General features: G+C 46.2%; 4 protein-coding genes across 5 annotated transcripts; 2 read left to right on the top strand and 2 right to left on the bottom strand.

Moving 5' to 3' along the window:
* The first annotated feature begins 348 nt into the window (after positions 1 to 348).
* gle1 (GLE1 RNA export mediator) lies at positions 349 to 15384 on the top strand. Of its 2 annotated transcripts, XM_062542335.1 has the most exons (17): positions 350 to 551; positions 1128 to 1400; positions 1639 to 1785; positions 2263 to 2411; positions 3337 to 3397; positions 3914 to 4150; positions 4924 to 5149; positions 6107 to 6219; positions 6317 to 6386; positions 6626 to 6768; positions 8130 to 8147; positions 8305 to 8477; positions 10494 to 10623; positions 11642 to 11746; positions 12148 to 12230; positions 13645 to 13708; positions 14455 to 15384. In XM_062542335.1, the coding sequence occupies exons 1-17, from the start codon at positions 453 to 455 to the stop codon at positions 14521 to 14523; spliced, it is 2160 nt and encodes a 719-aa protein (XP_062398319.1). In that variant the 5' UTR covers positions 350 to 452; the 3' UTR covers positions 14524 to 15384. The 2 variants fall into 2 exon arrangements, with proteins under 2 accessions (XP_062398318.1, XP_062398319.1); XM_062542334.1 differs by lacking the exon at positions 8130 to 8147 and having other exon boundaries at positions 349 to 551; positions 8287 to 8477.
* A 1039-nt stretch (positions 15385 to 16423) lies between these two features.
* On the top strand, positions 16424 to 17434 carry si:ch211-51h9.7 (uncharacterized protein LOC558400 homolog). The gene is made up of 2 exons (XM_062542333.1): positions 16424 to 17117; positions 17227 to 17434. Exons 1-2 carry the CDS (start codon positions 16703 to 16705, stop codon positions 17379 to 17381), a joined length of 570 nt encoding a protein of 189 aa, XP_062398317.1. The 5' UTR covers positions 16424 to 16702; the 3' UTR covers positions 17382 to 17434.
* Positions 17435 to 17489: 55 nt separating this feature from the next.
* Positions 17490 to 22237, bottom strand: LOC134088393 (protein SET-like). Its single transcript, XM_062542332.1, has 8 exons — positions 21967 to 22237; positions 20790 to 20847; positions 20547 to 20689; positions 20265 to 20368; positions 20045 to 20158; positions 19268 to 19438; positions 18629 to 18760; positions 17490 to 18432 (listed from the first exon to the last, which is right to left on the bottom strand). The coding sequence occupies exons 1-8, from the start codon at positions 22037 to 22039 to the stop codon at positions 18409 to 18411; spliced, it is 819 nt and encodes a 272-aa protein (XP_062398316.1). The 5' UTR covers positions 22040 to 22237; the 3' UTR covers positions 17490 to 18408.
* A 606-nt stretch (positions 22238 to 22843) lies between these two features.
* On the bottom strand, positions 22844 to 25407 carry LOC134088392 (palmitoyltransferase ZDHHC12-A-like). The gene is made up of 5 exons (XM_062542331.1): positions 24950 to 25407; positions 24723 to 24853; positions 24527 to 24607; positions 24218 to 24384; positions 22844 to 23670 (listed from the first exon to the last, which is right to left on the bottom strand). The coding sequence occupies exons 1-5, from the start codon at positions 25044 to 25046 to the stop codon at positions 23349 to 23351; spliced, it is 798 nt and encodes a 265-aa protein (XP_062398315.1). The 5' UTR covers positions 25047 to 25407; the 3' UTR covers positions 22844 to 23348.
* Between the last annotated feature and the right edge of the window lie 556 nt (positions 25408 to 25963).

The raw sequence follows: 25963 nt of genomic DNA, 5'->3' as shown, positions 1-25963 counted from the left end.
AATTAGCTGACAACACCACTGTGATTGTGACCTTCAGGAGAAAAGAAGGTTGACCAGACCCCATCACCATCAATGACTAGAGAATCAGCAACTTCATCAAAAGACCTAGGCTACCTGCACATGTAGGCTAGTTAAAAAGGCCCAACATCTCATCGGAGGAGACAAGGCAAGACATGTTCTGCTGTGAGATTGAGTAGGCTAAACAGAATTGGTGGGCTTTTTTCAGGTGTCAAAAATGGTAACAAAATTAACGATGAATGGACCATGAATGATCATCTGCGTCTCCAACTTTGAAAAGCGCCAGGTGCACCCAGTCTAAAAACTCGGTCTAAACCGGAAGTGCGTAAACATTTGTAGTTTTCAAACCCGTCTACGGCACTTCCCCGGTACCTTGTCAGCTTGTAGTTTGGCACGATCGGTGGCCAGTCTCTGTGTCCTGTTTAGTGTGTGAAATGCCTGCGGAAAGTTTGCGATGGGAAACTTTAGAAGCTTTGAAAAATTCAGCAAAAGGAAAATTAAAGTACAACCCGGATTGGCTTGAGAAGGGAGAGGTAGGACAAAAACCCCGACACCGAATGTTTAGCTACAGAGCTAGCCTGCTAACGTGCTTGTCAGTGAGGGTGGGCCACCGCACATCTTTGCTAATTTTAGCAAAATGACATTAGCCTACCATCACTGAGGTGATATTGGATGATTTCTGTACTAACGTTAAACTACATTCAACATATTTTCATGCTATAAAGTTATCTGTTGGATGAATAATGTCCTACTTTACCATAACTTAGATGCAGTACGTTAGTATGCTAGGTGATGTCCAGCTATCCTAACAGTTGATCCCTATGTGTTTGTCCAGCGATGGCTAGCATGCGTGATAAATGATATCCGTTGCTGAGGTCGTCATTTTTGTGCATTTGACACCTACTCAACATGATCATGTGAATGCAGTATTGGAATGTGGTTACGCAGGAAGTAAACATGGAATCTGTCTAACGTTACTTAACCTTATCTAACGTCAGTGACCTTAGTCAGTGTAGTATGATATATCACATGCGCGTTTTGGACAAACTCGTGTATGTGTGCACCATGCCCGTGTGACCGCTGTTGACGGCCTGCTCATCTTTCACTAGGACATCTTGGACGGCTGTAATGAGTCTCCTAGCCTGTCTCCGCTATCGGGGCTCATCTTGAAGAGGCTCAGCACTCGGCCTCTGCAGAAGACTCGTTCCCTGTGCTCGCCCTCTCGGGACACCAGCCCGGGGCTGTCCGAGGAGGCGCCGCTGTCCAGCTCTCTCCCCACCAGCCCGTACCAGACGCTGCTGAGCCCGGCCTCGCCCCGCGCCACCTCGCCCGTCACTCTCTCCTCCCCACCGGACTCCAGCTCCAAACCGGATGACAAGCAGGTGAGTGAGGGAAATGCAGTCAAGCGTATCAGCCTCTCAGTTGTTTTTTCCTAACTGGTAAATAATAGGGATTCACTATATGTTATGGAGTAACTATACGTTATTATATCTGCTGATTCAGTAATGTAGTTTACTCATCCATCAGATTATGTCTGTGACCTTTATGTTGAGATGTGACCTTCACGGGTCCTGTGTTGTGTGTGTGTGTGTGTGTGTGTGTGTGTGTGTGTTGCGGCAGGACGAGGACGATGAGCAGAGGGAGGCTGACCTCAGCCCAGTGGCCAACCCGACCCCGCCTCCCGCCATCTCGCTGATGTCACCAAAGGCGACCCAGGTGGCCGGCTTCATCCGCATCTGTGAGGAGAAACACCGCGCCAAAGCCAAGGTGCGCTCCTCTCCTCTCCTCTCCCCTCCTCCTCTCCTCCCCTCCTCTCCTCCCCTCCTCTGCTCCTGCGCTCCTCCTCTCCTCTCCTCTCCTCTCCTCTCCTCTCCTCTCCTCTCCTCTCCTCTCCTCCCCTCTCCTCTCCTCTCCTCTCCTCTCCTCTCCTCTCCTCTCCTCTCCTCCCCTCCCCTCCCCTCCTCCTGCGCCACCACAGCCTGTCTTGTGGTGTGTGGGTGTCTAGTTTAGCAGGACTGGTGCTGCATTACAGTGCATTTAACTACTAGATTTACATACGAGGAGAAGAGGGGGAACTCATGCTATGCTCATTTGGTTTGTACAATTATATACAGATCCCTTGGCATGTCAATGTATTTTTGAATGTCCTGTCCTTAACCACCACCTACACACACACACACACACACACACACACACACACGTGAACATCCTGTGGTAATCACTCCTGCCCCCACAACACACTAGGCGGAGCTGAACCGGCGTGTGGAACTCCAGGAGCGTCTGGTTGCCACGGTAGCGGGCCTGGAGTCGGAGCAGCTGAAGCGCTTTGAGGAGCTCATGGAGCTGAAGCAGCGACAAGAATTCCAGAGCATGAGGGACATGCTGGACAAAGAGTAGGTGATGGGAGACCAGTTAGGGGCATAGTGTATACATGCTGGACAAAGAGTAGGTGATCAGAGAGCAGTTAGGGACATAGTGGATACATGCTGGACAAAGAGGAGGTGATCAGAGAGCAGTTAGGGACATAGTGTATACATGCTGGACAAAGAGTAGGTGATCGGAGACCAGTTAGACATGCTGGACAAAGAGGAGGTGATGAGACACTAGTCAGATAAAGAGGAGGTGATTGGACACTAGTCAGATAAAGAGTAGGTGATTGGACACTAGTCAGATAAAGAGTAGGTGATTGGACACTAGTCAGATAAAGAGTAGGTGATGAGACACTAGTCAGATAAAGAGTAGGTGATGAGACACTAGTCAGATAAAGAGTAGGTGATTGGACACTAGTCAGATAAAGAGTAGGTGATGAGACACTAGTCAGATAAAGAGTAGGTGATTGGACACTAGTCAGATAAAGAGTAGGTGATTGGACACTAGTCAGATAAAGAGTAGGTGATGGGACACTAGTCAGATAAAGAGTAGGTGATTGGACACTAGTCAGATAAAGAGTAGGTGATTGGACACTAGTTAGGGACATAGTGGATACATGCTGGACAAAGAGGAGGTGGCGTTCAGGGTTACGTTTTCCTAAAGTATTGTGTAACGGCTACAATTGGTAAATGGTGGAGAGATTATAATGTTGAACACTTAAGGGGGTATGAGGACTGATCTGGTTACCTTGAGATGTGCTGTTCAGGATGTTGCCTTTCATATTTACCTCAGGTGCAAATGCAAACAGTCAGGTATTCTACTTATAGTTAGTGGAGCTGTAGTGGAGCCTGTAGTCATTGTAATGACGCCATATCCAGCCATAGTTCATAGAGTGTTTGTGTAAGAGTCCTTTTTAGTTTCCTTCATGACCTTTCTGTTTCTCTGAAGGGCACAAGAGAGCCTGGGACGCCAGGAGAAGCTGAAGGAGGAGCATCAGAAGCGGATCAAGGTAGCTACGGAACTGGGCCCTCATCTCAACTACTGGCCCTTTGTCCTTCACTGCTTCTGAAGCCTCTTTGGATGAGAGCGGTGGTTCAGTTACTGTTTGAATTGGAGTGTTTTAGGAAATCTCCTGATGACCACGATGACTACAGTCAATGGTTGTACAGTAAATCACAATATGATACAATTCTAATACCATTCACATGGAACAGATAACTGATAAAAAAAGCAAAAAAACTTTGTAGCAGCTACTGTGAAGTTAAGTTTGTAGTAGTTCAGAGAACAAATATATTTACTGTACTAACTTTGCTAATAGTTCTCTGGGACATAAATATGATTAATAATAGTGTTAAAATGCTCTTTACAAAGTCTTAAATGTACTTGTTCTGCATTCGGGTATCCTTCGATTAACCGGCATCAAATTCCTAGTTTGTTTACACAAACCTGGCCAATAAAGCTTATTCCCATTTCCTGTTCACGCTCTCTGGCTGTGATTGACGCCTGTGTGTTTCCGCGGCGACAGATCCTGAACCTGCGCCTGCGGGAGGCGGAGCAGCAGCGGGTGCGGGAGGCGGAGCTCGAGCGGCAGCGGCAGGCGGAGGCGCGGGAGCGGCTGCGGGCGCTCAACGCCGTGCAGGAGGAGGTGCTGCAGCTGCATCAGCTGCTGGAGCCCAACACCGCGCTCGACCACGCCGCCATCGTCACGCGCGCCAACCAGCTCTGCTCACAGGTCTCAGAGGTGGTGCGCACCACCGCAGAGGTCAGCACACACTCTCTTCTCTCTCTCTCTGTGTGTGTGTGTGTGTGTGTGTGTGTGATGGGTGTGTGTGTGTGTGTGTGTGTGTGTGTGTGTGTGTGTGTGTGTGTGTGTGTGTGTGTGTGTGTGTGTGTGTGTGTGTGTGTGTGTGTGTGTGTGTGTGTGTGTGTGTGTGTGATGGGTGATGAGTGGTTTTAGACAGGTTTGTGTGCCTGTTGTGTATGTCTGAGTGATAGATGATGGAGTGATGATGGAGAAGTGTTAGGGTTTTGCTGCTAGCTGTGTGTGTGTCACACTGTGTGTGTGTGTGTGTGTCACAGGCTGTCTTCTCATCTGGTGTGAATGGATTGCATATATAACGGCCAACACCAGTATTGACCAATATCTGCCTCGTTGACTGATATCAACTACTGTATCTACAAATTTAAGGACATTTACTGATGGCATTGTCTGATATTAATCTGTTATGTTGCATCAGTCCAGCACTAGGTAATTGGTGTGCTATGAAGGCCTGAAAAATGTAGGACCACAAATGTTTGTGTGTGCGTGTGCGCGTGCGCTCAGTAGATGAGGGTTTAGGTTACTGGGCCTCTCTATGAGTCAGTATGGATGGAGAGTGCGTGCGTGCGTGCGTGCGTGCGTGCGTGCGTGCGTGCGTGCGTGCGTGCGTGCGTGTGCGCAGGGTGAGTTCCCCAGCGTGGAGGACATGGTGGTGGTGGAGCGCGCGCTGCAGGATATTAACGTGTGTGTGTGTGTGTGTGTGTGTGTGTGTGTAGGGTGAGTTCCCCAGCGTGGAGGACATGGTGGTGGTGGAGCGCGCGCTGCAGGATATGAGGTCGCTGGTGCGGGAGCTGCAGCAGCAGGAGGTGCAGGAGCAGGAGCGGAGGAGGAGGCAGCAGGAGGAGCAGGAGGCGCAGAGGCAGCAGGAGCAGCTGCAGGCCCAGCAGGAGCTGGACAAGAAGAACGCCGCCATCGCCGCCAAGGAGAAGGCCAAGAAGCAGGGTACGAGAGGGGGGCTAGAAACAGGGTGGGGGGGCCAAGAAGCAGGGTACGAGAGGGGGGCTAGAAACAGGGTACGAGAGGGGGGCTAGAAACAGGGTACGAGAGGGGGGCTAGAAACAGGGTGGGGGGGCCAAGAAGCAGGGTACGAGAGGGGGGCTAGAAACAGGGTACGAGGGGGGGGCTAGAAACAGGGTACGAGGGGGGGGGCTAGAAACAGGGTACGGGGGGGCCAAGAAGCAGGGTACGAGAGGGGGGCTAGAAACAGGGTACGAGAGGGGGGCTAGAAACAGGGTACGGGGGGGCCAAGAAGCAGGGTACGAGGGGGGGGCTAGAAACAGGGTACGGGGGGGCCAAGAAGCAGGGTACGAGAGGGGGGCTAGAAACAGGGTACGAGGGGGGGGGCTAGAAGCAGGGTACGGGGGGCTACACAAGGTGGGGGGCCAAGAAGCAGGGTACGAGAGGGGGGCTATAAACAGGGTACGGGGGGCTACACAAGGTGGGGTGCCAAGAAGCAGGGTACGAGAGGGGGGCTAGAAACAGGGTGCGGGGCGGGGCGGGGCGGGGGGGGGGGGGGGTGCAAGAATCTGGGTATTTATTTTCCTTTGGTAGCATACGTGTTCCCAAAAATATTTTGAGTTCTATTGTTATAGAGACGTGCTTGGAGTTTGTGAGGGATATTGTTACTGTACGTTCACACCGCCGCGTCGGCGTCGTGTTTTGGGCGTCTTGAGCGACTAGAGAAAGTCGAAAGTGGCTCAACTTTATGGTAATGAGCTATGACGCGGTTCAGCGACCAAACGACCAGCAAGGAACATAGAATGCTACTACGTCAGAGTGGCCAAAGCATCTTGGAAGCTCAAGTCTCCGGCGGTGTGTACGTACAGTTATAGAGACGTGGAGTTTGTGGAGGGATAAACGTGGACATCATGATCTCTGACTGGTATTGTTGTTCTTCAGGCTTGCAGAACAGTGCGGATGAGAGCACCCTCAAGTGGTTCAGAGAACTACAGCAAGCAGCACATCAGTGTGCGCTGTCTTTTGAAGACCTGAACAGCACGAAGGACATGCAGGTTGGTTCCGCTTTCTCTGTGACACGAGACTAACTTGGGTGGGTCTCATTTGTTCGGTAATGTGCAATAAAATCTAAATGAAATGTGTATTTTACAGACCAAGAAGGTTCGAATGGAACTTCAGAAGGCTGCTACCATCCCTGTCAGTCAAATCTCGAGTGTGTCAGGTGTGTAAGAATGGACATTATTTTCTTTAAGTACACTTCAAGAAAGTTAGTAGTACAGCATGTTTTAATGCAAAACTGATTAGTGTTGATGTCTCTTTTTTTTAACAGTTTTAGCAGCAAGTATTTTGCTAAGTATTTCTGCTAGACTTTCAGTATAACAGGGAGTCTCTCCTAGTTAGTGTATCCCCCTCAATCATCACATCAGGGTGAACATGCTGACCAAATGTTCTTCTTGTTAGGTTCCAAGCTGAGGGAGGTCTTTGACAAGATTGACAAGCTGTTGTCCGGGCGACCGGTGGTCTCCGGGGGCAAGTCCGTGTCCACCTCCCTGCACCCCCACGGCCTGGAGTTCGTGAGCTATAAACTGGCCGAGAAGTTTGTGGTGAGTTTCTGGATTTAACTTTCAGCTTTCATTTGCTCGTCCCAGATTGGCAATTTGTGCTAGACTGGGTAAACCCAGCCAGACCAGCCGACGATTGGATTTCGCCCTGCAGCTCAGGCTGGAAACCTGCACATTTATCTCTCCTGCTTCCTGTCCACGTTTCAATCATTCAGTCACAAACTATCTTATCCACCAGGCGCACCCGGAACGTTGGTCTGATTGGTTGAAGGACTTCCCAAATGCATACAGAACTATGCCCATTGATGGGGGGCGCTGTGGCGCAGCAGGCTACAGCGCCCATACCATTTACGGGTCCGAGTGCCCATGGGGACCCAGGTTCAAATCCGGCCTGCGGTCATATCCCAATCCCACCCCATCTCTCTCTCCCACTTGTTTCCTGTCTACCTCTTCACTATCCTATACTAATAAAGGCAAAAAAGGCCAGAAAATATACTTTAAAAAAAAAAAGAACTATGCCCATTGATGATCACGGCTGCAGTAGAAATACAGCGCAGACTCCCCAGACTGATGTTCAATCGTAACTTTTTGCGGTTAGTCTGGTGATGGCCTGGCTAGGTTTGTGCTGCAGTAGGCATAGAACAGCACATGCAAGATGCAACAGGGTGGCACTGGACAGACCCACAACACGGACATAGACCAGACAACAGGGTTCCATCAGTGTTGGGAGTGAACATTGTGTGTGTGTGTGTGTGTGTGTGTGTGTGTATGTGTGTGTGTGTGTGTCTCCAGAAACAAGGGGAGGAGGAGGTGGCGTCGCATCACGAGGCTGCGTTCCCCATCGCGGTGGTGTGTGTGTAGTGGTGCTGTTATTGATCAGTGTGTGTGTGTGTGTGTGTGTCTCCAGAAACAAGGGGAGGAGGAGGTGGCGTCGCATCACGAGGCTGCGTTCCCCATCGCGGTGGTGTGTGTGTGTAGTGGTGCTGTTATTGATCTGTGTGTGTGTGTGTGTGTGTGTGTGTGTGTGTGTGTGTGTGTGTCTCCAGAAACAAGGGGAGGAGGAGGTGGCGTCGCATCACGAGGCTGCGTTCCCCATCGCGGTGGTGTGTGTGTAGTGGTGCTGTTATTGATCAGTGTGTGTGTGTGTGTGTGTGTGTGTGTCTCCAGAAACAAGGCGAGGAGGAGGTGGCGTCGCATCACGAGGCTGCGTTCCCCATCGCGGTGGTGTGTGTGTAGTGGTGCTGTTATTGATCAGTGTGTGTGTGTGTGTCTCCAGAAACAAGGCGAGGAGGAGGTGGCGTCGCATCACGAGGCTGCGTTCCCCATCGCGGTGGTGTGTGTGTAGTGGTGCTGTTATTGATCAGTGTGTGTGTGTGTGTGTGTGTGTGTGTGTGTGTCTCCAGAAACAAGGCGAGGAGGAGGTGGCGTCGCATCACGAGGCTGCGTTCCCCATCGCGGTGGTGTGTGTAGTGGTGCTGTTATTGATCAGTGTGTGTGTGTGTGTGTGTGTGTGTGTGTGTGTGTGTGTGTGTGTGTGTGTGTGTGTGTGTGTGTCTCCAGAAACAAGGGGAGGAGGAGGTGGCGTCGCATCACGAGGCTGCGTTCCCCATCGCGGTGGTGGCCTCGGGCGTGTGGGAGCTGCACCCCCGGGTGGGCGACCTCATCCTGGCACACTTGCACAAGAAGTGCCCCTACGCCGTGCCCTACTACCCGCCCATGAAGGAGGGCACCTCCGTGGAGGACTACCAGAGGTAAGAGCCCGGCCACTAAAAGGGCTGATGCTGCCCCCATCTGGCCTGGAAGTGCTACTGCAAGTCATGTTGTATGAATGAGTGTCACAACGGTGCTGAAATTAAATGCATCAGGAGAGTGTAGGAGATGCTGTTAAAAGCCTTAGGGATGGTGCATTCCACGTGCGTAAAAGCCTTAGGGATCGTGCATTTGTAATTCTCAATGTCCTCATTTAGCCTTTTCCTTTCTACATAAAGCGCAAGCTATGAGCTGCACTCAGTGGAAACAAAACTAAGTGGTTGTGTTTGGTCATTGAAAATACGACATGACTGTTGTGATGAGCTAGATGGAACAGCACAAGCATTACAATCTGAAGTTCACAGCTGGACAGAGTGAGTGACTGAAGCACAGTGTAGTTGTATGAGATAATTTAATCAACTTTTTAATAAAGCAGGCATTGAGTAGCGTTTTATAAGTTCAGCTTCTATAACAGCATTACCCATTACCTCTCTGTTCTCTGAGTGTTCCCAAATAATGAAAATATTTTTTGTTCTTTTCATAAGACTCTTAAGCTTTTAGTTTGTTTCTGCCTGTCTATAAGTCTACTCATTTATGAGTGAGTGTGATGTGATGGGTGCAGTGAAAAGAATCTATCGCTATTAAAGAGGAATAATGCAGGATTGGCGATTTCACCTCTGGTTTCGGTTTCGTTTTTCGTTTTCGCTCGTTTTATGCTTGCATATTTCTCTGCAGAGCTTCCCCGACAGCTTTAGCGTGTATATTTATACATATATAGGCTATATATAAATATATAAATTGCAAGCGTGGTTCTTCTTGTTCCTTTCGCGTCTCTGACTTCCAGATGTAAACAGCAGACGATCGTTTTTCAGAAAGTTGCAAGGTTGTAATAGCGGATAGGGACATTAGGGGCGGGAGGAAATGTGACTGTTTTCGATAAAACTGGTCAGTCAAGCAAAACAACGATTTCTAAGCGATTTTATGACTATGAAAAAGTTGCATAGGGTCTCTTTAAGGCCCTTGGAAGGTAGCAAAAGGTAACAAACGCAATCTGACTTGGTAGTAAATATCTCATCACCACCTCAATATATAGTGAGTTTCCATTTTCTGCTTAATATTTGTGTCTCCAGGTCTGAACTTCATCTAGCCTAGTTTCAGAATACTGTATATACAGGACCTGAGTGAGGCGGAGTTGATAGCGATGACATAGAAGTAAACTGCGTTTTCCCGCCTTTTTGCCTCCGTTGATATTAGCCACTTGCCACTTGTGTGAAATTTGGGAAATGTACGTGTTCGCAAACTTGGATTGACGACCCGTCATTTAAAGAGCCCCTTCTTGAGCCCATCATGGGGAATGACCCGGAAGCATTCGGCACTGTGGGGCAGCCGTGGTGTACTGGTTAGGGCTTCGGCCTTGTAGCCGGAGGGTTGCCGGTTCGGTCCCCGACCAGTCCACCATGGCTGAAGTGCCCTTGAGCAAGGCACCTAACCCCTCACTGCTCCCCGAGCGCCGCTGGTTGGGCAGGCAGCTCACTGCTCTGGGTTGTGTGATTCACCTCACTGTGTGCTCACTAATTCGGTTAAATTGGGTTAAATGCAGAGAACTGAATTTCCCTCACAGGATCAAAAAAGTATATATTCTATTCTATTCTATTCTATTCTATTCTATTCTATTCTATTCTATTCTATTCTATTCTATTCTATTCTATTCTATTCTATTCTATTCTATTCTATTCTATTCTATTCTATTCTATTCTATTCTATTCTATTCTATTCTATTCTATTCTATTCTATTCTATTCTGTCTGCAAAACCCCCATTGATACCTGGAATGGCATTACCGCTATTAAGTCACACAGTAGAAAATGGGCTGCTTGATGTCGTGCTGGTAGTAAAAACGTGTTGTGGAGGTAGTAAAAATGGCAGTAAAAGGTAGTAAATTCATCTCTATGATTCCTGCTCATACTTCCTGGAGTGATGGCGTGGTGTTGTTGCTGACTCATGTCTGCGCCCGCACAGGATCCTGGGATACCGCGTGGAGGACTCCGGGGTGGAGGCGCAGGACAGCTTCCTGAAGAGGATGAGCGGCATGATCCGCCTCTACGCCGCCGTCATCCAGCTGAGATGGCCCTACACCAACAAGCAAGGAGTGAGCACACACACACACACACACACCATCCAGCTGAGATGGCCCTACACCAACAAGCAAGGAGTGAGCACACACACACACACACACACCATCCAGCTGAGATGGCCCTACACCAACAAGCAAGGAGTGAGCACACACACACACACACACACACACACATACAATCATCCAGCTCCTATGGCCTTACACCAGTAAACAAGGAGTGAGTCACCACACACACACACACACACAATCATCCAGCTCCGATGGCCCTACACCAACAAACAAGGAGTGAGTCACAACACACACACACAATCATTCAGATCCGATGGCCCTACACCAATAAACGAGGAGTGAGTCACCACACACACACACACACACACACACACACACACACACACACACACACACACAGAGAATTATTCCACTCCGACGGCCATACACTAATAAACAAGAGGTACAGTCTCAGCTTTTACACACACACACACACTCTCAGTCGTTCAGCTGTGATTGTCTTCCACTCCAAGGAAGAGCACAGTCACCGCTCTAACACAAGCACAGACACGCACACACCCACGCGCAATCATTCCGCTCCGATGGCCTTACACCCCCAACAAGGAGTACATTCACAACACACACACACACACACACACACACACACACATACACACACACACACACACACGGTGTTGAGCAGCGTAGTGGCCTGTCCTCATGTTGCTGTGCGGTCCTGTCCTGTCCTAACCGGACAGACACACACACACACACACACACACACACACACACTCATGTTGTCCTGCGGTCCTGTCCTAGCCGGACTCCACACACACACACACACACACACACACACACACATGTTGTCCTGCGGTTCTGTCCTAGCCGGACACCCGGGGGCACAGCACACACACACACACACACACACACACACACACTCATGTTGTCCTGCGGTTCTCTCCTAGCCGGACCCCCAGGGGCACAGCACACACACACACACACACACACACACACACACTCATGTTGTCCTGCGGTCCTCTCCTAGCCGGACCCTCACGGGCTGAACCACGGCTGGCGCTGGCTGGCCCAGATGCTGAACATGGAGCCTCTGGCCGACGTCACGGCAACGCTCCTCTTTGACTTCCTGGAGGTAAGGTCCAGCGCCTGATGAGTTTAAAGAGCTTATTTAGTAACATAGCTATTTAACAGAACTAAATGATGAGTTTAAAGAGCTTATTTAAATACCACTGTTTAACAGAACTAAATGATGAGTTTAAAGAGCTTATTTAGTAACATAGCTATTTAACACAACTAAATGATGAGCTGTATTTAAATACCGCTGTTTAACAGAACTAAATGGTCTTGGGAAATCACAATTTGAGAGTAAGCAGCTAGTTCTAGCAGTATGACTTCTGATGCATATTAATTGGGGTTGATTAGCAGTATTTTGATTAATTCAGGGGTGAATGCGTGTGTTGTTTGTTGGTTTGTTTGTTTGTTTGTCTGTCTGTTTGTTTGTTGATTTGTTCATTCATTCATCCATCCATTCAGGTGTGCGGTCATGAGCTGTTGAAGCAGTACCAGGGTCAGTTCTGGAAACTCCTCTTCCTCATCAAGGACGACTACTTTCCCAGGTACCACCACTGCGCGCACACACACACACACACAGACACACACACACACACACACACACACTAAAAAATTTGAATAGGGAGGGAAAGTGAAAACCAGCGCCCCAAGTGGTTGCGTTCCTATCGAAGAGCAGCTCCAATGTTAAGTCCCATAGACCGACTTTTCAAATAAATACCACGCAGCTATACCAGCGATCTTATCCACCAAAAATATTTTTCAGTCTTCATACTGTAATAATCTACTAACTGTGAAAATATCAGACCCTATTTCGCCTTATTTTAAAAAAACGTAATTGCTCGTTTCATTTCATAAAAGGACTACAACTACAAGTGACGTGACACCCTTCCACGACGTTACTCGCCTAGCATGGTTTGTTTATTAGCCTGTTAGCTAGTTGGTTAGTTCGTAGACAATCACACTTACTGCCAGCTCTTGTGTGAGTAGGAGCACAACACAAGTTATCCCAACATAAAGGTAATTACCACTCGGTTTACATCGCTCTCTGTTATTACAAAAATATGTAAAGCCAGTTCAGCAAATTGCCGTTTTGATCAGTTGGAGATGAAGCGCCCAAACTGGTGACGTCAAATGCTACTGTAGCTAGTACTGTAGTTCGTTATCACCATGTTACAGACAAACTCAAAACAATTAAACTGATCCTAAAAAATAAAGTATGACCACTAGAAGCAATAGAGCTGACCTAAATGCATAGCATACTGAAGGCATTTAACTAACTTCCCATCATTGGCCGAGATATATTTTTTCTAAAAGAAAATCCCATCCCCTCCCGCTAGCCTCTAGGAACGCAACCACTAGATGGCGATGAGATTACTTTCCCTCCCTATACATTTCTTCTGACTCAAGACGGTTAAGAACGATTTTTAGAGACTGATTGTAGTCTGCTGGTTAACTATTCTGTTTTTTAGAGACTCCATCTGTGTTGCGCTTCTTACTGTACATAGTTTCGTTTCAGCTGTCACATTCTGTTCAATTATCAGTGGCTTTCATGTTAACTTGTACCTCAGGCTTGGATGTTGACTTTAACTTCAGGCTAGGATGTTAACTTGTACTTCAGGCTTGGATGTTGACTTTAACTTCAGGCTAGGATGTTAACTTGTACTTCAGGCTTGGATGTTGACTTTAACTTCAGGCTAGTATGTAGTATTTTACTCCTCCGCTATGTAGCTCTAGGCCAAAGCATGTGGCATGTGTGCACGCATGCACTAAGACATTTCTTTGTTTTTTTGCACGGGTAAAGCGTTGTCCTCTTGTGTACAGAACTTTTACGGAGGCTTTGCATTGCAACCCAGTTGTTCCAGTGGTGCTGGCGCAGGCTCATAGACGTGCAGTGCAGCTACGTTTCATTTTCCAGACGTGCCGAAGCGCTGCGTTGACGGCCGTATCTCTGTGTTGCAGGATCGAAGCGGTCACCAGCACGGGGCAGATGGGCTCCGTCATGCGGCTCAAGCAGTTCCTGGAGGTGAGCTGACCACTCTACGGTCCGCGCTGGTCACCTCAGAAGCGTCTGTGTTGCGGCATGGTCGTTAAAAGCGTCTGTGTTGCGGCATGGTCGTTAAAAGCGTCTGTGTTGCGGCATGGTCGTCAAAAGCGTCTGTGTTGCGGCATGGTCGTTAAAAGCGTCTGTGTTGCGGCATGGTCGTTAAAAGCGTCTGTGTTGCGGCATGGTCGTTAAAAGCGTCTGTGTTGCGGCATGGCCATCCCACATACCCCTAGTTTAAAAGCGTCTGTGTTGCGGCATGGTCGTTAGAAGCGTCTGTGTTGCGGCATGGTCGTTAAAAGCGTCTGTGTTGCGGCATGGCCATCCCACATACCCCTAGTTTAAAAGCGTCTGTGTTGCAGCATGGTCGTTAAAAGCGTCTGTGTTGCGGCATGGTCGTTAAAAGCGTCTGTGTTGCGGCATGGCCATCCCACATATCCCTAATAAAAGGCTAGCAGAGTCTTTTAACAAGCAAAGCAAATCTTTGATATGTTTGAGTTGTTTAGAATTACAGTGATGACGAGTGGATCAGTTCATATCTGTTTTGGTCTAAACTGAACCCCAGAGTCCATATATTTCAGTTTCACGTAAAGATACAATCTCTCAATCTAAAGCAAACCATTTCTTTGTTTGGAAACCTGTTGGCTTTAACCTAATATGATCTAAATTGTAGATGTGTCTCTACCCAGTGGCTGCACATTACTCAGAAGTACTCTTTTCCTTCCCAGAATGCTTTGAGAACCAAACAGATCCCGCCTCCAAAGGGACAGCTGGCGTCTGGCTTCTGGAGGACCTGATTGGTGGCTCTCCCATAAGCCCCGCCTTGGCAAGGTCTTGATTGGAGATCGGCATGGTGTTCCTCTAAATGCATGGATCCTCGGGCCATCCATCAGACCGCCTGACTACTATACCCCGAACAGCTGCTGCAGTCGAAAGAAACCTCCCTCGCGCTACATCCGCATGCTACTCAGCCTCACAGCCGGGCCGTCCAGGAGACGGCCCCTTTCGCTAGTAACAATAGACCTCTGAGGTTCACCTACAAAAAGGACCCGAAAGCGGCCATCTTTGCCCATATAAGGACATCTGGGTAGCATCTTTGCCCATGTATGGAGATCCTGATTTCCTTATATGGTCAAAGATGGCAGCTTCGGGTCCTTTTTGTAGGTGAACTTTAGAGGTCTATGCACTGTGCCTGTGTTGATGATACCCTCGGCGGTATTAAGCCTTAAGTCAGTTTAGGGTGCTTGGCTACCTTGTACAGAAGGAATATAGTGTTCAAACCATGCATGGATTTTTTTTCTGTGGTGTTATTTGTCATACTACACAGTATGTGAAATTTAACATGATGGGTAAAGTTAGATAAGTGTGTTTTAATTAGCTAACTGGTTAGGCCAGGCTTGAGCTTTTACTGTTCTTGACTATCTCCGATGTCAAGTCATCAGTATCCTCATTTTACGGGGGTGCTAACTCTTTTTTTTTTATTTATTTGCATTAATAGATTGTTAATCATGACATCTGCTTAAGCCATACATTTAAGTACATTTTAATGTCATGGATGATGTATTATACCTGTGCATAAATGAAATGAAGTGTACTGCGTACATGCTTTTATAAAGCATGCTTTACCAGTATTAAATTGTGCACATCTTAGCATCCAAGTGGTTTGTGGGATGTTCATTCTTCCATTTAGTTAAGAGAAAACGCCTCAGCACTGTTTGCCATGAAATGATTTTTATCAAGATTTGGGAAGCACTGGCCTTGTTTCTGGCCAATGCAAACGTGTTTGTATAAAATACACACACAGAGATATGCATAAGCAGCTCCAATACGCCCCTTCCACAGTGTCCCAGGGTGCCTCTCATTCTTCTTTTATGCATCCTCCCTTCCTTCCCCGGTCCTCGTCCTCACTGATCTACATAAAGAATGATGGGGCGGCAACAATGGGATAGTCTATCCGGTGTTGGTTATAGATCAGTGGGAACGAGCCTGGAGGACCGAGGATGGAAGAGAGATGTTGAGAGCCACCCCATGTGTCTGGCAGCACTGGTGATAATTACCTGGCAGGGTAAAATGTCTTCCTGTTTCGGTCTGACCAGCACAGTGGCGATCTCATTAAATGGGCTAATTACCTTCCCATCACATCTATGTGGAATTTCCTTTGAGTCTCCGACTGCATGGCTGGACAGCGCACTACTGTGTATTAGACTGTATGTATTAAATTAAGCATCGCATCATAACTTTGAAGTAATTTTGCTATAAAGCGTAGACCTTGCAGGCTGCAATCAGTAGTGCAGATTTAGAATCTTGCACTCAAGTTAGTGTAAAGAAGCACTTTCCACTGTTTTTTATGATACATTTATCTACATTGAATTAATGAACGTTGGAGAAGTATAGTTCTCACCTCTAATCTGTTTACCTATACATATCAGACATACATATTCAATACGTGGGTTGGCCTGCTCACAGAGCCTTCACAGCCAACATTCTGAAGTGTACTGAAGGGCAGACATTATAGATCAATTAGATGCAGCTCCCAGAGGTATGAGCCCATTCATAAGGGCTACAGTCGATGGCCTCACAGAAATCTGAAGAGCGACTCAATGCAACTTTTGTATGCAGTCCTCCTAAGTAGAGGGCGCTACACGGTTTAATAAAGAGGAATTACTTTATGCTCCTTCATTGGTTGTTCTACTGGGTGCATAGTCTATGGTAAACATTGATAAATACGTGTGGGTGAAATGCGACAATAACATCTACATTCTACCACCATTGAAACTTTGAAACGATACTGAAACGTTTTCGTTTACATACAGAAATGGATCATATCTTATTTCGTGGTGACGGAGACTTTTTTGAAATGTAAAGCAATAGCACAAAACTGGATTTTCCGGATCGGCTGTCCCTAGACGAGGCATATGGGACTTCGAACAGTGGACACGTCAGATCGAACAGGTCGTGCCACACAAGTTTACGGGTATGGAGCTGCAGAGCTGCAGTTCAGATGAGATGGGCGTATGCAGGCGCCTACCGCTCACGTTTATCCTTCAGTTTCTAGTTGTGTTGCTTTGCGTTAAGTGCGGCCATGCGTGCGGCACCGCCTCCGGTAGTGGCGACTTGCTCTTGTGCAGATCCTGTGGACACGAAATCGCGCTCGAGTCAGACGCCAACTTCGTACACAGCCGCCTCGCACTGTCTCATAGAAACGATACCGTTGTCGGGGAAAAGAGAGTGTCGGTTCAGAAGTTTGAAAACCCTCAGGGTTATCAGTTCGAAGTGATAACTTTTAAGACCGCAGACGTGCGGAAACACTGGCCCGCAGAGAAGCACTTCACCTGGTTTCCTGGCTACGCTTGGACCATCGCCACATGTCCCCGGTGCAGAGCGCACCTTGGTCAGTCTCTGATCTTATCTCTGCATGCTAAACATGAACAGCAAGTTGAAGTTTAAGTATTTGTAAATGTCTTACGGTTGCCTTTTTCTTACATGATTTCTACTTCCAGGTTGGGCATTTCAACCCAGCGATTGGCCCTCGACAATCAGCACTGAGCAGTTTGATGACTCGCAGCAGACCTTTGTGGCGTTGATCATCCAGAGGTTGCTTCGCGAACACTTTGCTTCGTCTCTCCTCGTCACACCCAAAGCATTCAGAAGCTGAGTTTTCTGACAATTATTCAATATTTTTGTTTAATAAAAAAGACTTGCGGCTCATCCAAGTAACAGCTGAATGATTCTGTTGACCAATGTTGGAATAATCTGAAACATCTGTGTCAACATTTAATTTTATTTTACCAAAGTAACTTTCAAACATTTTGTAGGTTAAACCCCTGTGTAAATACCAAGTAGATTAGCGGAAGCTTCCAATTAATTTTGCTGAGGCAGTGGGGCCGAAAGGCATCTTTTTTTTCCCGTTTTAGTTTTATTTTCTTTATCAAAAAGTCATTTCAAATCGTGTGGATGTCTGTAAAACAATACAGTTAAAAATCAAAAACAAAACTCAAAATAATGGTGTCAAACCCACCCTTCCCATACACAACCTTCAAAGACCCCATCCCACCCAAAAATGACCTCAAAACAATGTTACAAGAGGCGACAGGAATGAGCTGGTAATGACTATTGTTAAACCACATGACAGGAAAACACATCTGGAAGGGCTCTAATGCCTTACGAGTGGAAAAGGAAAAATAACAAACCTGTGAAATGCTAAAACTAGCAAGTTCACTGCGCCATGGCTTTTGATCATTGTTTTTTTTCCCCTCTCTCCACACAACCTTTTACAGGAAGAAAATTATACATATTTGTACATATATATAAATTGCTATTTATTGGTTGATCCGGTCCAGATGACGTGCTGACACTAAGTTTGTCGTTTACCTCAAATACATCTGGGGACTGAGATGGTGAGAGTGCCTTGGAGGCGGGATTTAGCAGTCAGTTTATTATGAGTCCGTCAAGGAGGAGGGAGGGGAGGGGCAACCTTGGACATGGCACCGTCTGGGGAGGTGGCTCAACGGAGGAGGAGAGAGAGGAAGGAGGAGCATAAAACAAACAGAGAGAGATAGCATCCTGCTCTTGAGAAAAACGAAACAGAAAAAAATGCTGGAGAAATCAAGTGGGGGGGGGAGAAGAAGAGGAGGAGGAGGAGGAGGAGGGTGCAGGGTGAGGAACGTCCGGTCTTCTCGGCTTTAGTCGTCCTCCCCGTCATCATCCTGGAAGGAACGAAACAAAGGTCTGGTCAACTGTTGATCAACATGTGCAAGTTCCACACGAGCATGAAACACTCATCCACAATCTTATGTCTTTAAAACTGGGTGCTGGATCAACAGCTTGAGTAGAGCAGCAACATTACTGGTGCTGAAACTGACTTATCGCCAAGGCAACCTATACATCACGCGGACAACGTACCTCTCCATCGTCCCCATCTTCTTCGTCCTCGTCCTCTTCTCCGTCATCTTCGCCCTCCTCGTCTATGTCCTCCAGACCCTCCTCATCCTCTTCGTCATCTTCCCCTTCGCCCTCATCATCCATGTCGGGCACCTGTGCCAACGCAAAACAGCACAAAAAATTAAAACAAAAACTATTTGAGCAGGTGAGAGGCGTTCAACACTGGCAGAGTAGCTACTGTCCCTTTAAGACATGACAAGAGGTTCTCATCGCCCCCCACAACAATCAACTGTGCAGATTTAAAATGTGTATTGACCGCCAATTCTAACTGGTCATTTAAGTTCATATTACATCAAATGGAAGCCTTTGATTGCGACATTCATATATTCAGGTCACACTTCAGAATTATTTTGTTATTATAAATCCATAGAGAGACCTGTTCCTTAACTGTTTACATCTCTTAAGAATTATCTTGTTATTATGAATCTAGAGAGAGACCTGTTCCTTAACTGTTCACAGGACTTCTACATCTCTTCATTGACTCCAACCCTGTTATAGGGCATTCTACCAACTTCACTGGAATTCAATTCTGGACATACTAGAGCCCCGGTGTGTGTGTGTGTGTGTGTGTGTGTGTGTGTGTGTGTGTGTGTGACTAACCAGGTAGTACTGCAGGGGATTGGGCCAAATGTCATCCTTGATGACCTCGCCAAGCTCGTCGGCCCCTGAGTCGGAATGGTCGGTGAACCAGGTGAAGAAGCTCTCCGGCTCCTCGTGTTGCCTCTTCCTGCCGGCCTTGTTCTGCGTCTGCCCAGACCGACTTGTGAGGTCCTGTGGAGATACAAGGACAGACGCACTGGGGTCAAGCTACAGACGCTCAATATTTGTCAGCTAGGGAATAAACAGCTTTTAGATACTCTAATTGGTGAATTTAAAAAAAGACAAATAAAAATATTTTTTTCTATTGTGAAACAGTTGCACTTAAAGACAGTTTCCCCACCAACAATTATTTTTATGTTTTAGAAATGAACAATAGCAGGTTCATTTTTGTAGTGAGCCATGTAATAATTCATTAAGTGGTGAGGCATAATCAATGTTTTCTTCTCTGCTAATGGGTCAGAGCAAAGAATATCTGGACAGCAAATATTCAGATGATAAAACATAGTGCATTTCTTTGTCCCTTAACTGAGCAGACATGTTTACCCAGGCAAACACTACAAATGTCAAAATCATCCATCAATTCTGGGTGGGTCTCAACTTTGGAAACTGACTTGGCATGACACATTCAGCAAAGACAGAGCGACCAAGGAATAAACATCCAACTTTAAGCTGCAAACTGAAAGTTAAGTAAAATGGTACACTCAATCACTCCCAAAGAAAAGATGGATGACTGGAAAAGATCTCAAACGTATCAGAGCAAAAGGCTGCGTAGCTCACCTTTCCTGATTTCCATTTGATTTCTGTTGACTTTGAAGTCGGGTCCCCACTCTCGTTCAGGTGGAACTCTTTGGAAAGAACTTTGTTGTCAAAGTACTGATTTTCATCGAAGTACTACAAATTGAAACAAGAGAAGGGGGGGGGGTCACAGTTAGCTTCAGTCATTGCCGCATAAAATCATAGCCATTAAATCATTGAACAGACTCTCAACATTACTCACAAAATCTATTCTGTATCCTGACTTGATGTCTTCGAACTCCGTCACCTCCACCCGGGTCAGATAATGAAGGGCCTCCTCGTCTTCCTCACCAAGAAGAGCAGAGACTGAGAAGATAAAGAAAATAAGGACTACTTTAGCAACCATGAAATCACTGCCATCCATGATTGTGGAGTTCCATTGTGCATCGCTTTTACACAATTTGTTTGGGTAATACACACAGCAGGCATTCAGCATCATAACATCAATACACACACACACACACACACACACACACACACTCACCTTGAGGGTGGTTGACGAAAGTTGTGACCCAGAAGTTGGGGATTTTGGCGATCAGTTCTGACCTCTTCTGAAAGAATGGCTGGCGGAGTTTGTTGTATTTCTGTTCAACTTTCAATATTTCCTCGCTTGCTTGCTCATTAAGTCTGCAGACACAGACAGAAAACATGAGTATGACCAATCTCAAACTTGACATGCCCTTTGCACAACTCAAGGTCTGCAAGATAAAGTTAGTGAACATCTTACCTGTCAATTTCATTCTGTACTTCGTCGATGTGTTCGATGGCTTCCTGTTGCTCTTTCTCTGCATACATGAAACGACAATGACATATTTTTTTGTTTAGGTTCTCAAAAATGTTCACTTATTAAAAAAAATAAAAAATCAAAGGAAGCTAGAAAATTAAAGTACATTGTGTGCTGTATATAATCATTCCCCATCTTACAATTAAATTCCGTCTGCGGAATAGCACATGGCCTTCCTGATAATAGCGAAAGACAAACATAAACATACTTTAAAACGCAACATTAAACGGGCGCTTCAAGGGAATATTGACCAAATCACTTGCGAGAAAAACGCAACAAATGCAACATATACGTTAAACCGCGCGCCCGAGCGACTTTTCCTGCACCTGGAGATTGAGAATGCCGCCCGCGTGGTTTAAATGTGCGGCAGCTCGCAGGGCGTCCGCTCCTGCCGTGGTAATGAAGCGGTCTCGGGCTATGTGCTAAAGTTAGCAAGTGGCTAACGGTCAAATACAAACGGCAAACCCCAAACAAGTGCTACATCCAAAAGTTGATTTACAATGTTGCCCCATTTCAATATTTGATATGAAATGCGGACCTTCGCTTCTGCTATAGTCAATGGTTCACATCAACTCGCAACAACGTTGGACAACATTAGCTTGCCTGCTACTGTTAGCTAGCTGGCGACATCATGGCGGCGGGGCAAAACAACAATAGTGGCTGGCTAGTTGGCTAGCGCAGACCTAGTGATTCATTCAATGCATTAAGTTAGTGTTTCGGGCGTACTTGGTACACTTCTAGCAAATTCTATGTTCGTTGGGGAGGTGGCGATTAGATGCTCGTGAAATTTGCGTCGGCTTTGTTGGGTTTAACATGTAGCTCGATAAAATAAAACATGCCTTGCATTACATTGTGACATAATTCAGCATTGTGAAGCTAGCTAGTTAGCTAACTAGCATAACGATATCAATATGGCTTCCACCACCGGTGTGCCTTCCAGCACTCAAAGAGCTACAGAGCTAACCAAGTCCCAACCAAGAATATTACAAAACACATGCACCGTACATGACTGGTGTTTGATAACACATAACATTATTATTTCTAAGACATATCCAGAACTCCGTAACGAGGAACAAGAGAAAGTGAAAATGGCGATGCTCACAAGGCCGCCATTCCTTACCAGAGGTCTCCTCCGCTCCGTCATGGTTAGAGTTCAGCTCCTTTTTACTCACTTTAGCCGCTGAGGCTGACATGATTTTCGCTGGTTGAGGAACAAGTCGCTAGAAAATACGCTACTGATCGAATTTTGTACTCTGCCTGCAATTTAGGACAAGAATTTAAGAAAGGAAGTGTGCTGCGCTCGCGAGGGAATGCAAACACACACACGCGTACAACCACACAACCTAGTCACTCACGCGCTCCCCCGGTAAGAACGCGCCTCGCGCAAGAAGCGCAAACTGAACACGTGCTCCGCCTCCTCGCGGGCAGCCTACAGAGTCCTGCGCTCGAAAATGAATCTGCGACCTGATAGGCGGAACCCTGAGATAGGGAGTGGTGTGGAAAAACTACAAAACGGGCGGGATTTTGGTCCCGCAAAACATCCGAGGAGGATCAACAAAACATTCTGCAGAGATCTAGATTTTTAAAAACAAAGTAGAGGCCTATACTGCACTGTCTGTTCCGAGGCCAAACAGCCATATTATGTGAATACTAAAAACTATTTAAGAGGGTACATGCTTTACTAACAATAACAATTCTGTATTGCGGATAGATGATCTTTTACCGTAGGCCTCTGTGCATACAAGAGCAGTACAAGTACAAGAATCCTCCTTAAAGGAAACGGTTGGGACAGAATTCACAGAACTATTAACATGACCCGATACTACATACTGCATGTATGCATCCCTATAAGTATAAGTTGTGTTTTGTCTCTATAATAGAAACATTTGTTATGCCGTTTTGAAACATGGTTAAGGAACAACCTTTTTTGTCATATTTTTCCAATATTTGAATGAATGGTGTTTTTGCACTGTAAACATTTCAATGAAGGCCCAATAATAAATACAATTATTTATTTAAAGTTAATTTGTAGTAAATTACATTAAAGCAAGAGAAAGTCTTGAAACAAACCTTTCATTACAAATTCAGTAAACGTTTCCCCAGAAACAGCTGAAGAAATCCATTTTGATTATTCTAAAACAATATAACATATAAACCTAGAAAAGCCTGAGGCGAACTTTTGCTTCTGAAAAAGATGAGGAATCCGATGTAGTGTGCCACTTAGAGTCAAAATGACTGGGGGACTTTTGGACGTTTTGGGAATGTATTACAGACAATTCATGTTAACTGTAATCTCCATGACAAGACAATCAGAAGCATGGATGGCAAGTGTTGCTCAGCAATACACCATGTCCACGATATGCATATCATGCATCCAGCAGCACAATGGCAAACTCCTTCCTGAATGTCGAGTGTCGAGGAGCACCAATCGTCACTGCGGTAGCCACAGTGCTGGGCTTTACAGGAAGAGATGCCTCCCAGCACGGTGTCCATACTCAGTAGTCAGTCACACACTGCACTTGCTCGGAACTTGGCGTACACTCTCTCCCAAGCCACGGTCCGACACACGCAGAAGAAGTCCCAGAGGTTGCAGAGCGGTCCTCGGTCGAAGGGGTTCTCCTCCGAGTCGCAGTGCTTGAGGTAGGCGATGCGGTGGCGCGCCATGAACTCCCAGGTGGTGGTGTTGCTGGACGCCAGGTGCAGGTGGCAGCCCAGCAGGAGCACCACCACGCCCGAGAACACGCCCGTCACCCCGAGAGCAGCCAGCAGGAAGCCGTTCTGCACCAACCACAGTTTCCACGTCGGGGCGAAAACAACACCAGACCTGTTCCGCACACAAATGACACACACAACTGCATGTTAGCCATTTGGGCTTTGTGTATCTGAGTAGTTAAAATGTGTTTGAAACCAATCTGGAGAGTGGTGTCAGTTCTGCTTAGACAGTTTGCACACACATCACAGTGTTAAATAATAAATTAAATTATTAAATCATTTAACACAATAACACATTACATTAAATAATAAATATTCATATATAAAGAGTAGTGGTATAAACAAGAACAAAGACACATAGTAGATGCAAAGGGTCAACACACATTTTGGTACATAGTAATTACTACCAAGAGTATGGGATGGCAAGCTGTTTGCACATGTGGTAAGATGATCTGGAGAGAGCCGATAGCATGCTTCATTTAAACACCTTTAACACACACACACACACACACACGCACGCACGCACCCACGCACGCACGCACGCACACTGTTTGGAGTGCAGTGCCCAAATCTCAGTTTTGCCTCAACTCAAAATACGGAGACTGCATTTACTCACAATCAACTAGTGTTTGGATGGGTCCTCATGAAGCGTCACTTACCAGGCAGTCTGCAGGCCCCACAGAAGAACCAGCAGCTGGACTCCCAGATAGAGCAGGAACCAGCGGTGGTTCCTCTCCCCCACACAGTTCTCTATCCAGGGACAGTGGTGGTCAAACCGTCTCACACATTTGTTACATGCCTTGCAGTGCTTGGCTCTCATCGGTTGCTGTTTGTTTGGGAGAAAAATAACTTTAGGATGGAGTGTCAGACCAAAAGCAACATGCAGTGTATTCTCAGAAACACACACTGATAATACTATCATTGTGCTATGTAAAATACTATCATTTGGTTATGTATTGTAGGCATACCAGTAGTAAACAGTATCCACAACGTCTAAGACGGGCAGTCTGTGGCATCATTTCTTCCAGTTCTTCATTTGTAGATGATATCTGACAGATCATAACACCAGCAAGTTAAACTGTAGGCTATGAAGTTACCCAGTGAAAACCTGTTTTTTTTATACATTTGTAGCACGCAGGCCATGGGGTGGATTTTAATCATCACCTCAACGTCGCTGAGCACAAACCCCGGGTCCATGAGCGAAACCGTGAAGTAGAGCATCACGGAGATCAGCACCAAGGATGCGAAAACCACCGGATGTGCCAACTCCCCTTTCTCCTCATACTTCCGCAAATCTAGGAAAATCCGTTCATTAGGTTATAAAACTCAGAAAGTTTTTTTTAAAGCCACGATTTGACCCCTGTTCGTCAGCTTACACTGGAAAACCTTACCTGTATCGTGTAAAAATAACACAAGTGTTGTCGCCCAAGTAAGGATGACATGTCCAGTTCTTACGAGACAACCTGCTCTAAACACCTTCTCAAACATTTTGGCATGTTTAAACAACTCTAGTATGGCGATAACTTAAACAATAAATAATAAATAACGTTAGCTAACGTTAAACGGTGTCGTGACGTTAATAGTACCGAAAACCTCAGTGTCACAACACCACCAAAGCAGTTTACACGCTAGCTAGCTAACGTGAGCTAACTAATTACGCCCACGTTAATCGGGTTAAAAGTTGATTTCTACGGATCCATCTTTAAGCTTTAACGTAGACAAAATGGAAAAATTATGCAAATATTCTTTAACAGGTTGTTTTACTTTGTGGCAAGTAAAAGAAATTGGCTTAAAAATGGACACAGTAACTAATTGTCCTAGCCATTTGTTTCCTCCTTGAGTTGTTTTGTTTCTGTCAGGCCGAGGTTTGCTTGCAGAGACATATCTTACCAGTAGAGGTCAGTAGACCCAAGTATGATTTAGCGCCCTGGTTTGCTTTACCCTCTCTGATGTATCCGGGCCGAGCTACCCTGGGGTCTACGAGAAAGACTTTTGAGAGTTTACACAACTCAAAAACACAGATCACCTCCCTGATCATGTGAACAACTACACAGGACTACACAGAATTAAAAGGTATAGGCCTGTACAGGACTACGACACAAACTCAGCAACAAACTCTCAGCTGATGATTTTGCTCAGAGGACTGTATTACATTCATTAAATTGTATAATGTAGTGCAATGCTCCAGACGGAGCCCATGGAAACCCTGCAACTGCAGCTCATCATGTGTCTATTGTAAGAAATTAAATTCATGACAGAATCAGCCCCAGAAGGATGATCATTTATGTTCATTATTATTAATATTATTATGTTTATTATGTCATTATTATTATGTAATATGCATTATTTCAATGACATATTATTATGATTATCATTATTAATGCACAAGGATAAACAACACAGAC

This window comes from Sardina pilchardus, chromosome 8 (assembly GCF_963854185.1).
Source record: "Sardina pilchardus chromosome 8, fSarPil1.1, whole genome shotgun sequence".
Lineage (NCBI taxonomy): Eukaryota > Metazoa > Chordata > Actinopteri > Clupeiformes > Clupeidae > Sardina > Sardina pilchardus.
Note: the sequence above shows the minus strand (reverse complement) of the source record. Positions and strands in the feature narration are given on the sequence as shown.

Excerpts from the sequence above, each read along its gene's own strand:
- LOC134088392 (XM_062542331.1), bottom strand. The coding sequence starts at position 25,046 with ATGTTTGAGAAGGTGTTTAGAGCAGGTTGTCTCGTAAGAACTGGACAT. Across the intron at positions 24,608-24,722 it reads TTGTGCTCAGCGACGTTGAG|ATATCATCTACAAATGAAGA; the intron begins GTGATGATTAAA and ends ATGATCTGTCAG. Across the intron at positions 23,671-24,217 it reads TGGGGCCTGCAGACTGCCTG|GTCTGGTGTTGTTTTCGCCC; the intron begins GTAAGTGACGCT and ends TGTGCGGAACAG.
- si:ch211-51h9.7 (XM_062542333.1), top strand. The coding sequence starts at position 16,703 with ATGGAGCTGCAGAGCTGCAGTTCAGATGAGATGGGCGTATGCAGGCGC. Across the intron at positions 17,118-17,226 it reads CCGGTGCAGAGCGCACCTTG|GTTGGGCATTTCAACCCAGC; the intron begins GTCAGTCTCTGA and ends TTCTACTTCCAG.
- LOC134088393 (XM_062542332.1), bottom strand. The coding sequence starts at position 22,039 with ATGTCAGCCTCAGCGGCTAAAGTGAGTAAAAAGGAGCTGAACTCTAAC. Across the intron at positions 20,369-20,546 it reads TTTCGTCAACCACCCTCAAG|TCTCTGCTCTTCTTGGTGAG; the intron begins GTGAGTGTGTGT and ends TTATCTTCTCAG. Across the intron at positions 18,433-18,628 it reads AAGATGGGGACGATGGAGAG|GATGATGACGGGGAGGACGA; the intron begins GTACGTTGTCCG and ends CGTTCCTTCCAG.
- gle1 (XM_062542334.1), top strand. The coding sequence starts at position 453 with ATGCCTGCGGAAAGTTTGCGATGGGAAACTTTAGAAGCTTTGAAAAAT. Across the intron at positions 5,150-6,106 it reads GGAGAAGGCCAAGAAGCAGG|GCTTGCAGAACAGTGCGGAT; the intron begins GTACGAGAGGGG and ends GTTGTTCTTCAG. Across the intron at positions 10,624-11,641 it reads CCTACACCAACAAGCAAGGA|CCGGACCCTCACGGGCTGAA; the intron begins GTGAGCACACAC and ends GTCCTCTCCTAG.